Source organism: Pan paniscus, chromosome 9, assembly GCF_029289425.2.
Source record: "Pan paniscus chromosome 9, NHGRI_mPanPan1-v2.0_pri, whole genome shotgun sequence".
NCBI classification, from domain to species: domain Eukaryota; kingdom Metazoa; phylum Chordata; class Mammalia; order Primates; family Hominidae; genus Pan; species Pan paniscus.
This window is the reverse complement of record NC_073258.2, coordinates 49,333,658-49,346,198: the sequence shown is the minus strand read 5'-3', so window position 1 is coordinate 49,346,198 and position 12,541 is coordinate 49,333,658. Positions and strand designations below refer to the sequence as shown.

The 12,541-nt window shown below is 45.6% G+C and overlaps 1 protein-coding gene across 5 annotated transcripts in view; it reads right to left on the bottom strand.

Annotated features, from left to right (window-relative positions):
* The window catches only part of CSTPP1 (centriolar satellite-associated tubulin polyglutamylase complex regulator 1), a 220,960-nt gene that overhangs the window by 16,130 nt on the left and 192,289 nt on the right, over window positions 1-12,541 (bottom strand). For all 5 annotated transcript variants that reach the window (XM_008968125.6, XM_034932501.3, XM_008968124.3 and 2 more), the window contains one exon: window positions 8,347-8,431. In XM_008968125.6, coding sequence (XP_008966373.2) covers window positions 8,347-8,431 — 85 coding nt within the window. The remainder of the gene's footprint in view (window positions 1-8,346; window positions 8,432-12,541) is intronic.

The following is a 12,541-nucleotide window of genomic DNA, read 5'->3' as shown; positions in this document are numbered from 1 at the left end:
TTTGTAGGAATTCTTTATAAAAAAGTTCTTAGCTGGGTGTGGTGGTGTGCACCTGTAGTCCCAGCTACTTGGGAGGCGGAGGCAGGAAAATTGCCTGAGCCTGGGAGTTTGAGTCCAGCCCCAGCAACACAGCAAGACCCCATCTTAAAATAAAATAAAATAAAATAAAATAATTTACGGAAAGCTGAGGCAGGAGGAATGCCTGAGGCCAGGAGTTCGAGACCAGCCTGAGCAACACAGCAAGATCACTGCCCCCATCTCTACAAAATAAAAAATTAGCTGGGCTTTGTAGAACGTGCCTATGGTCCTAGCTACTCAGGAGGCTGAGGTGGGAAAATCACTTGAGCACAGGAGTTTGAGGCTGTAGTGAGCTATGAATGCACCACTGCACTCCAGCCTGTGTGACAGAACAAGACCTCATTTCAAAAAATAATAAAATTTTTTAAATAATTTTTTTTTGGGGGGACAGAGTCTTGCTATGTCACCCAGGCTGGAGTGCAATGGTGCGATCTCAGCTCACTGCAACCTCTGCCTCCCGGGTTCAAGCAGTTCTCCTGCCTCAGCCTCCTGAGTAGCTGGGATTCCATAGGTGCGTGCCACCCCACCCAGCTAATTTTTGTATTTAGTAGAGATGGGGTTTCTTTTTAGTAGAGACGGGGTTTCACCATGTTGGCCAGGCTGGTCTCGAACTCCTGACCTCAAGTGATCCACCTGCCTTTGCCTCCCAAAGTGCTGGGATTACAGGCGTGTGCCACCATGCCCAGCCAGAATAAGAATGCAGGCAATACAGCCGGGTGCGGTGGCCCATGCCTGTAATGCCAGCATTTTGGGAGGCCGAGGCAGGCAGATCATAAGGTCAAGAGATTGGGACCATCCTGGCCAACAATGTGAAACCCAGTCTCTACTAAGAATACAAAAATTAGCCAGGCATGGTGGTGCGTGCCTGTAGTCCTAGCTACTTGGGAGGCTGAGGCGAGAGAATCGCTTGAACCTGGGAGGCGGAGGTTGCAGTGAGCTCAGATCATGCCACTGCACTCCAGCCTGGTGACAGAGCAAGACTCTATCTCAAAAAAAAAAAAAAAAAAAAAAAAGGCAGGCAATACTTTAAAATCAGTGGTTCTCAACGTGTGTTTCCCAGACCATCAGTATCACCTGGGAATTTTTTAGAAATATAAATTATTGAGCCCCGCCCTAAACCTACTGAACTCTGGGGATGTGGTCCGGCCATGTGTGGTTTAACAAGCCCTGCAGGTGACTCTGATGCATGCTCAAGTTTGAGAACCAGTGCTTTAAATCTTCAACCTTGGAGCAGAGCTTCCCAACCCTTTGTCACTTCGGCCTCAAATGACTTACAGATGTGATGGTCCCCTTGGCCCAGCTGGGAGGAGGCCAGAGCCTGCAGGCCAATCACAAGAAGTCTTGTCTTTACTGGAGATTTTTGTTATATATTATTTTCTGATTGCTGTGAAGTGCAAAAAGGCCAGGAAGCATTGCCTTTGGAAACCCAGGAACATCTCATTTTTCTTTTAATCTGGTACTATTAATAATACCAACATAATTGTAACAGCAAGAAATTACTACTGGCCAGGCGTGGTGGCTCATGCCTGTAATCCCAGTATTTTGGGAGGCTGAGGTAGGCAGATCGCTTGAGGTCAGGAGTTCGAGACCAGCCTGGCCAACATGGTGAAACCCCCGTCTCTACTACAAATACAAAAAATTAGCAAGGCGTGGTGGCGGGCATCTATAATCCTAGCTACTTGGGAGGCTGAGGCACAAGAATCACTTGAACCCAGGAGGCAGAGGTTGCAGCGAGCTAAGATCACACCACTGCACTCCAGCCTGGGCAACAGAGCAAGACTTCATCTAAAAGAAAAATTATTATTGATTTAATGTCTACAATGTGGTAAGCAATGTTCATGGTTTTGTTGGTGTTACTGAAATCTTACAAACACCCTATGAGTTAGTTACTATTATTATTATCATCCCCATTTTACAGATATAAAAACAGGGCTCAGAGAAGTTAAGAGATATCCTCAAGGTCATCCAGTTAATGGGGCACAGGTGGGATGTACACTAGATCTTTCTAATGCCATGGGGCCTGTGTTCTTCTAGATCAAGGTTAATATTACCATTTCTAACGATTATGACAAGTTTACTCTGTGCCAGCCACCATTTTAAGCACATCATATACTTCTCCTTCAATCATTACAACTATTATTATTCCCATTTTACAAGTGAGGAAACAGGCTCAAATTAAATACCTTTCTCAAGGGCACAGCTAGTATATTGTGGAACCAGGATTTGAACTCAAGAAGTCTGGTTCCAGCTGCATGCTCTTAACCATCCAGAAAGCTTCCAGTCCATGGAGGATGGGGAGTGGGAGATGCTGTGGTGATCATCTGGGGATAAAAGAACTACTCCAGTTGCTGCAGGAATATGTGAGGTGGAGGGGATCTCTGGCTTGGCTGCTGTCATGGAGTCTGTTTGCTTTTTCTTTTCCTGTTTTTCCAGCTCACACCTGCTGCCCCAGGGCCTGGCCATGATGCTTGCAGCACATAAGGCAGGCGCATGTGGAGACACCATGCCCCTGAACAGGCTCCGGCTTCCAGCTGCATGTGGATTACATTCTTTTACGCACACATCATCACAGACTGGAGCCTGCTTCTGCAGCCCGTCCCCAGACTTCAGTGTCCTGAATAAAGTAAGCCTGGCAGTGAAATGGGAGAGGGCAGTTCCTCTTCTAGCAATAGTAACTGCCTTGAAGTCTCTACCACCTCCATTTGCAGTTCTGATCAGATGCATAGGTATGTGTGTGGGGAAGCTGGGACCCTGATCTTCAGGACAAAATGAGAATAGTTTACAAAATCAGGGGATGCTTTCTGGGATACATACAATTTTTCTACATATGCACCAGCTGCAGTACAGTGGGGAAAGCATGGCATTGGGAGGAGAAGTTGACACAGAAGCTTGATGCTCATACTCGGGGAGAAAACAAACTTATCCTAATTCTGAATTCATCTCTAACTGCAGCCAGTGCCATGTGGGTTACCCTTGGCCCTTCTGTTGTTACTGCCATTCCCATAATTCCCTCAGACTGCTATTGATATGGACTGGCTACGATGCTTCCTCCTGCTCAGACAGAAAGGTCTGAGGTGTCTGTCAAACAGCAGGCCTCTAGGTGAGGAGTGGGTAAGTTTCCAGCCGCAAATAGAGGAATACCATTCCAGAAGCCCCTTGGTATCAATAACTGTACAATTCTACCTTGGTATTGAGAATTTTTGGTTCTTACAGGATTCTACCACCTACACTCAAATCTTGTGGTGCTTTCATGTATCAGATTGTTTGGAAGGGTCTGAGGAGACAGCTGGGGCAAATGCAAAGCTGTGGCTGCGGGGGGCTAAGATGCATTTTGAAGGCTCACTCTCATAAGCTCCCTCACATCATGGGAAAGGGAAAAGAGGTCAGTATTCTGGAGTGATTGATCAAAACCAAGGTCATACGTCACAGAGTGGTGGCAGCCAATGACCAGTACCTAAGCAGTCCCCTTCTATATCAAGTTCTTTGAGGGGCAGGAACTATATCTTATTCATGACTGTATCCCCATTTGCAGAATAGCTCCCAGCACAAAATATGCACTCAAGAAACATTTGGCGAAATGAAGTACTGATACATACAGCAAGATGGATGAACCATGAAAACACTGTGCTATTAGGTTGGTGCAAAAGTAATTGCAGTCTTTGCCATTGAAAATAATGGCAAAACCACAATTACTTTTACACCAACCTAAAACATGAAACTAGTCACAAAAAAAACACTTTTTTTTTTTTTTTTTTGAGATGGAGTCTCACTCTGTCACCAGCCTGGAGTGCAGTGGCGCGATCTCGGCTCACTGCAACCTCTGCCTCCTGGGTTCAAGCGATTTTCCTGCCTCAGGCTCCCAAGTAGCTGGGACTACTGGCATGCATCACCACGCCCAGCTAATTTTTGTATTTTTAGTAGAGATGGGGTTTCACCATGTTGGCCAGGATGGTCTCGATCTCTTGACCTCGTGATCCACCCACCTTGGCCTCCCAAACTGCTGGGATTACAGGCGTAAGCCACTGCACCTGGTCGTGGTTTTTTTTTTTTTTTTTTTTTTTGAGACAGAGTCTCGCTCTGTTGCCCAGGCTGGAGTGCAGCAGCATGATCTCGGCTCACTGCAACCTCCACCTCCCGGGTTCAAGTGATTCTCCTGCCTTAGCCTCCTGAGTAGCTGGGATTATAGATGTGCACGACCATGCCCAGCTAATTTTTGTATTTTTAGTAGAGACAGGTTTCACCATGTTGGCCAGGCTGGGTTTGAACTCCTGACCTCAAATGATCCTCCTGCTTCAGCCTTCCAAAGTGCTGGGATTACAGGCGTGAGCCACTATGCCTGGCCAAGACCACATATACAATTCTACTTATTTGATTTTTTTTTTTTTAAAGACAGAGTCTCACTCAGTTGCCCAGGCTGGAGTGCAGTGGCACAATCTCAACTTACTGCAACCTCTGCCCCCCAGGCTCAAGCAATTCTCCCACCTCAGCCTCCCAAGTAATTGGGACCACAGACGCACACCACCATGCCTGGCTAAGTTTTTGTATTTTTGTTAGAGATGGGGTTTCACCATGTTGAGCAATCCTCCCCACTTAGCCTCCCCAAGTGTTGGGATTACAGGCATGAGCCACTGTGCCTGGCCTCAATTCTACTTATTTGAAATGCCCAGTGGATAAATCTACAGAGCCAGAAAGTAGATTAGGGGTTGCCTAGGGTTGGGGAAGACGGTGGAGTGGGGACTGAAGAGTAATGGCTAAGGGGTGTAGGATTTCTTTTTAGGGTAATGAAAACATTCTACAATGGACTGTGGTAATGGATGCACAACTCTGGAAATATATTAAAAGCCATTGAATTTTATACTTTAAATGAGTGAAGTGTATGGTATGTGAATTGTATCCCAAAAAGCTGTTATAAAGAAACATTTGATGAATAAACAAATGAACAAATGAATATAGGATATAGTTGTTGCGGGTTCACGCCATTCTCCTGCCTCAGCCTCCTGAGTAGCTGGTACTACAGGCACCCGCCAACACGCCCGGCTAATTTTTTTGTATTTTTAGTAGAGATGGGGTTTCACCATGATAGCCAGGATGGTCTCCATCTCCTGACCTCGTGATCCGCCTGCCTTGGCCTCCCAAAGTGCTGGGATTACAGGCGTGAGCCACTGTGCCCGGCCTTAAGTTCGGTCTTTAAGGATGCTGAGTTTATCTCCCCAGATTTTGGGGCTGAATATTCCTTAAAACAATCTGGGCCCAGGCTGGCTGTGGTGGCTCACGCCTGTAATCCCAGCACTTTAGAAGGCCTAGGTGGGCAGATCTTTTGAGGTCAGGAATTTGAGACCAGCCTGGGCAACATGGTGAAACCCCGTCTCTACCAAAAATACAAAAAAAAAAAAAAAAAAAAAAATTAGCCGGGCATGGTGTGCACACCTATAATCCCAGCTACTCAGGAGGCTGAGGCAGGAGAATCACTTGAACCCAGGGAGAGGCGGGGTGAAGGCTGCAGTCAGCCAAGATTGCACCACTGCACTCCAGCCTGGGCGACGGAGTGAGATTCTGTCTCAAAGAAAACAAACAAACAAACAAAAATTTTTTTAATAAAATGATTTCTGCCCAAAGGGGAACGATCATGGAAATTTAAAGCTAACTCCATTTGGCTGCTTTTAAATTACAAGAGATAATCTCCCATACTTTTTTTTTTTTCAGTGAAGAAAAAAAATATCCAAATCTCCTTTGGATAGCAGATAAATTAAAATTATAAAACCTGAACTGCGGCTTTTACCAGTGGCCAGTTGCCATCAGGAAAGAAAATTATCCACTGAATAATGAGGGAGAAAAAAACCTACAAAATTTTGCATGTGTGATCACTAAACAGGTTTTGCACATGACCAGCAAAAGTAGGTCATGAGCTGTTAGCTGCAAAACACTGTGCCCCACCGTGAGGCTGGTGTCTGTCACTGGGAGCAATGGAGTTCCCATCTTCCAAGTCAATAGAGGAGCTGGTTGGCACATTTCAAAAGGAGCGAGGTGATTCTTGGTGCAGTGCAGCCAATGCAGCTTTGTTTTCAGTGGGTCAAACCACAAAGCAGAAATGATGCCATGACACAGGGAGGTGGGAGCATGAAGAGACTCCTTGTGCTCCCGATCCTCCATCTCTGGATTCAGGCTGACTGCGGTTCCAGTTCTGCCACTGCTACTTACAAGCTATCAGTATATTCGCACAACATTGTCACCCGTCTGAGCCTCAGTTCCCACTTCAGTGAAGTGAGCAGTAACAGTACCCTTCCCTCAACTGGGGTTCATCACTTTCATGCTCCCTTTTTTTTTTTTTTTTTTTTGACGTTCAGTCTCACTCTGTCCCCCATGCTGGAGTGCAGTGGCACAATTGGCTCACTGCAACCTCTGCCTCCCAGGTTCAAGTGATTCTCCTGCCTCAGCCTCCCAAGTAGCTGGGATTACAGGTGCCTGCCACCACGCCAGGCTAATTTTTGTATTTTTAGCAGAGACAGGGTTTCACCATGTTGGTCAGGTTGGTCTCGAACTCCTGACCTCAGGTGATCCATCCACCTCGGCCTCCCAAAGTGCTGGGATTACAGGCATGAGCTACCACGCCCAGCTGCTTTCACGCCCTTCTGGTCTCCAACCGCAACCCTCTTCATCACAAGTCACTGCCAACCCTTGCCTCCTCTTTTCTCAGAATATCCTCTAGGGGTGTGTGTGGGAGTGTGGGTATGTATTTGTGTGTGTGTTTTGTTGTTTGCCTAATACTCTCACCACCCTCCAACTCTGTCTTCAGAGCCGGAGGCTCCCCACAGAAACCACAAAGGATCATTTTAAAGGGAAGTAACAGTTTTTACAAGGATTAGGTGAGATAGTTAAGGTAAACAAATTTAAATAGAACAATGAAGGTAAATGCATTCAGTATGATATAGGGAAGGTAGGCATTCTTCGATAAACATGATTTTTGCTGTACGTCCATTTGCAACCCTAGCTCAGGTTTTTTTTTTTTTTTTTTTTTTTTTGAGACGGAGTCTTGCTCTGTCGCCCAGGCTGGAGTGCAATGGCACGATCTCTGCTCACTGCAACCTCCGCCTCCCAGGTTCAAGCGAATTCTCTTGCCTCCACCTCCCGAACAGCTGGGACTACAGGCAAGCGCAACCGTGCCTGGTTAATTTTTTGTATTTTTAGTAGAGATGGAGTTTCACCATGTAGGCCAGGCTGGTCTTGAATACCTGGCTTCAGGTGATCTGCCTGCCTTGGCCTCCCAAACGCTGGGATTACAGGCGTGAGCCACTGTGTCTGGCCTAGCTCAGGTTTTGAGTTAAGTAAGTAAAAGTTAACTGAGGCATAGTCCAATTACCTCATGTGGTTAAAAATTGTGAATGATGGTGAAACCCAACACAGAAATTAGGGGCTTCTAACTATTTCTGCCAAGTCCTGGTTCTGGACTGATCTTGAAAACCTTCTTCTGGCATAAATAATATAATGTGCCTTTCCTTCAACTGGGCTTTATCACCTTTATGCCCTTCCAGTCCCCAACCTCAACTCTCTTCATCACAAGTCACTGCCAACCCTTGCCCCCTGATATGGTTAGGCTTTGTGTTCCCACCTAAATCTCAACCCGAGTTGTAATCCCCAGGTGTTGAGAGGGAGACCTGGTGGAAGGTGATTGGATCACATGGGCAGTTTCCCCCATGCTGTTCTTGTGATAGTGAGTGAGTTCTGAAGACATTTGATGGTTTTATAAGCGTCTGACATTTCCCCTGTCTGTACTTCTCTCTCCTACCACCATGTGAAAAAGGTCCTTGCTTCCCCTTTGCCTTCCACCACGATTATAAGTTTCCTGAGGCCACGTGGAACTGTGAGTCAATTAATCCTCTTTTCTTCATAAATTACCCAGTCTTGGGTAGTATCTTTACAGTAGTGTGAAAACACACAAATGCAGCCCCTCTTTTCTCAGAATATCCTCTAGGGTGTGTGTGTGGGGTGGGTATTGGAGGGGTCTGGGCTTTTTCTGCCTCTTCATCTCACCACCCTCCAACTCTATCTTCAGACCCTGAGGCTCCCCACAGAAACCACAAAGGATCATTTCACTTCCCTTTGGAAATGCAGAATGTATTATGTTTTGGGGCACATCCCAAATAGACCCCTCTCCCACTGCCAGTTTCTTCCCTAAATGCTCCTTTTTTTCATTTGTATACACTCCAGGTTTCTCTAGGAAGCAGTGGCCCACAGAGAGCTGAGTTGGTTTCAAGAGTCCAGGAGACGTACCTGGCTGCTTTCTGAGTGAGCTCCAGCGGGAAATCAGGACACAGTAATTGCAGCAAACAGTGATATTCTTTCATGGTCAGCAAATCTGAAGTGGAAATGGAGAGGAACACATTAGGTCTCTGCATTTCAAGTCACTGCCCTCTTTTTGTTCATTTCATGAGTTTCAGACCTGGTCTTGGTAGAGCTGTTCTTTTAAAAGCAAGTCAGTGTGAAGGGTATGCTAGTCTCTAACCTCCAGGTGTGAGATTTTAAGATCAGTATTTCTACAAAGCTTTTCCAGGGTGGGAGGCATCCAGTTACACCATTTTGACCAAAGGAGCTTCACTGGTATGAAAATTGGTCGGGTGAAGAGAGCAAACAAGAGAGTCACCTTCATCAGTCTTCTTTAGTTTGGTTTTCCTTGTATATAAAAATCTGGAAGAACAAGTCATTTCAAAGCCGGTTAAATTTGCTGAAATTCTCTGGCATGGTAACGTTTCCCACCACATGCCCAAAGACCATCCACAGAGTATCTGGAAGCAGTACTAACGCAAACAGTCTTGCTGTGTAGGGAGAAGAGTACAGCATAGAAACCCACAGACCTCATTACTCTGTCATCCAGTACTGCAGCAGGCTGGCTTCTTTTGAATGCCTGAACACAAATCTGGTCATCCTATTATAGGAAGCCAAGACAAAGGTCCAAGATATACAGTCAAGGCAACCAAATGATTCCTGATATACAGAAGCAATGCTTTGTGCTTTGGGAGAGGTGAGCCAGGATGAGGCTCTGTGGTCCAGCAGAGAACCCAGAGAGGTGAATCTCAGAGAAATTTATAGGATCCTGAGGGAGAAGAAATACACTGGTGCTTAAGTTATTTTGTTGCTGCATGTACTGAAGGCAAAAGATTTTAGATCAGCCAAGGAGTAAGAATGTGTAAGTATTATCATATATCAAAGCATTTCGAATATGGAAGGGCCTGGTAATGCTAAAGTGAGAGCAATCCACCCGGAAGCCTGCCTAATTGGGAGGAGGATGAGTGAGAGGAGGGAATCCAGAGGGCATGGCTACATTTGGGGAATGAAGACGATGATCACAGGCACTTGGTTTCTTTGGACCTAAGTTAGCCCAAGCCACAGGAATCCAGATCTCCTGCCCCTGTTAGTTTGGTTGATGCTTTTCCAAGACAAAAACCCCAAATCTCCAGGGAAAGGCCTGGGTTCCTAGTACTTTTTCATCAAAGCTTAATTCAAGGTGGGGACAGAGAGTTTGACTAACCACACTGCCAAAGTCAGAAACACCAAAGGAACAGACTCAGCGTCAATATAGGTCAAAGGATCAAGATGGTTTTGTGGCACTCTCCTCTTCCCACTTGCCTGACCTCGGGCACAGCCTGGCAGGAGGTCTTGTTCTTCAAGGGAAGGAGTCATTGCCACTCGTGGTCTCAGGCTTGGGGTGAGGAAAAAGGCGAAGGGAAGGGAGAAAATCCACTGAGTCTAATGCGTTCCCACTTTATTCTCACTCCAGAACTCCCCATGTAGAGAAAAGAGAAGAGTGATTTCTGGCAGGGCAGGGAGTAAATAAAGGAAAAGTTCTATCTTTGAATCATCGTGCTTTTCTAGGCTAAACTTTGGTGGATATATCTGATAGCATTCTTAGGGAGAGTCAGAGTGTTTCATAGGAACTTACATTTATCCCCCAAATTACCTACAAAATATCCTTGGGAAGATAACAGAATGAAGGAAAATGAAAAAATGAGAGAGAGAGAGAGAGTTACTTAATTAAGAAAGACAATGCTAGGAGTCAACATTAGCTTCCTGGTTTCTAGACCCTAGGCCCTCTTCAGGTTTTTGATATTATTCTAACTCATGTACTTCAAGTACTTGCTTCCAAGGACAGAAGAATGATTTACAAAAATCACTGCGTGCTTCTCTAACACAACAAAAGCTCTTAAAAATATGAAAAACAGAATACATCCTGCTCACCACTTCTGGAACTTGACTCTTCTAAATGTTAAGTGAGGACAGTAGTCAGATAAAGAGATTAATGAAAATGCAAGCAAATAAACAACTTTTAATTGTGGAGAGAGTAGTTCTATTAGTTGTTATTATTATTCTTCCATGCAGACTCTGTGTTGGGATGTGGAGAGAGGAGTTCTAATTCTACTGAAGTAGTGACCAGATAATGTCAAGGGCAGATGATTTCTGCTACTTCGAGACACTCCTCAGCTGTTGTACAGTGGGTATTGAGAGAACTATAAGTGGTAAGACTTATTTCAAAATCAGAACACTGATAGGCATATGGGAGCTTGTTCCCTTTCTGCTCCATAGGCTAGGATTCAAATTTTGGCTCTGCGATTCACCAGGTATGTAATCTTGGGCAAATTGCTTAATCTCTCTAAGTCTCAGTTTCTCATCTGTAAAATGCAAGTGACACTGACACTTTTCAGGGTTAAAGTCAAGTGTAAGAGAGATGATGTCTATAAAGTGCTTAGCAGAATGTCTAGAACTTAGTAACATCAAACAATGGGAGTTTGTTTTGGTTCTGTTTTCAAATTCTGGAGGTGAGAAGAAGAGAGGAGGAAGGTATTTGTTGCTGAGTTTTTTTTATTTTAAATTTTAATTAATTAATTAATTAATTAGTTTTGAGATGGGGGCCTCACTCTGTTACCCAGGCTGGAGTGCAGTGGCATAGCTCACTGCAGTCTCGAACTCCTGAGCTCAAGTGATCCTCCCATCTCAGCCTCCCAAGTAGCTGGGACTACAAGCATATGCCACCACACTCTGCTCATTTAAAAAATTTTTGTAGAGACGGGGTCTCGTGCCGTCACCCAGGCTAGTCTTGAACTTCCCGCCTCAGCTTCCCAAAGTGTTGGGATTACAGGCATGAGCCTGGCTGTTGCTGAGTTTGGACACTTAAACACCTAAAAGTTTTCTGCCTTGAAAGTTCTCTGTTGGGTTGCCTGAGCCAAATCCGTTTTGAACACTCTCCTGCAGTGGTCACTCACTTCCTATTCCCATGTGCCTGCTCTGTTCCAGGCTCCCCATTATGATGAACAAGCTAGCAGTCCCCCTAGCTTCTGCAGCCTGCATTTGGGCACCAGTTCACCCTAATGCTCCTATTTTGGGCCCTTTGGCTCTTAGAACTGTCCAAGATCTCAAAGGCCCTTCTCGCAGCCCTTTGTGCTCCAGCAATAACTGTAAAGAGAGTGAGTAGCCATGGAGATCTGTGCTCAGCTCTTGAATTAACTCACTTAGGCCAGGCGCAGTGGCTCACGCCTGTAATCCCAGCACTTTGCGAGGCCGAGGCAGGAGTTCACCTGAGGTCAGGAGTTCGAGACCAGCCTGGCCAACGTGGCAAAAACCCATCTTTACTAAAAATACAAAAATTATCCAAGCATGGTGGCAGGTGCCTGTAATCCAGCTACTTGGGGGGCAGGAGAATCTCTTGAACCTAGAAGGCAGAGGTTGCAGTGAGCTGAGGTCATGCCATTGCACTCCAGCCTGGGTGACAGAGTGAGACTCCATCCCCCCTCAAAAAAATAAAAAATAAAAAAAAATTAACTCACTTAGCCGTCACAGCATACTACCTTATGAAGTAGACTCCATTATTTCTAGTCCCATTTCACAGATGAGGATGAGAAAGTTTAGAGGGATGAAATAAGCTGGTGAGCAAGGAAGGAGAGGAGGGTCCAGGGTAGGGGAGAGGAAGGGGACCTGTCTTCCCTGAGCAAGATCTCAGGGTGGGAGGGAGAGAAGGGAGGCTGATGGCAGGAGGGGCTTAACAATAACACAGCTAACATTTATTGAGCACTTGGTCTTGGGGAGGCACTGTTCTAAGGGGTTTACATATGTCACCTCACTAATCTTCACGACTATTATCCTCATTTCACAGACACAAAAACTCAGATTGTGCACACTTAAGAGGTAGAACTGGAATTCAAACCCAGGCAGTCTGGCTCCAAAGCCTACCCAGCTAACACTGTCAGCACCTTGATCTTATCAGCTATAATGTGTGAGGCTTAAGAGCTTGTTTTCCCCTCCAAACTAACTGCAGGAACTAAATAGCTCCAGATGAACTGGATCAAGGAGACAATTCAAGTGAATTGAGATTTTCCATGTAAGAAACCGAGTCTGAAAAGTTCTAATTACTGTCAACAGGGAAGACTGAGGCTCCAGCACAGCAGCCTCAGGCCAGAGGGCATGGGCTGGGGGACCA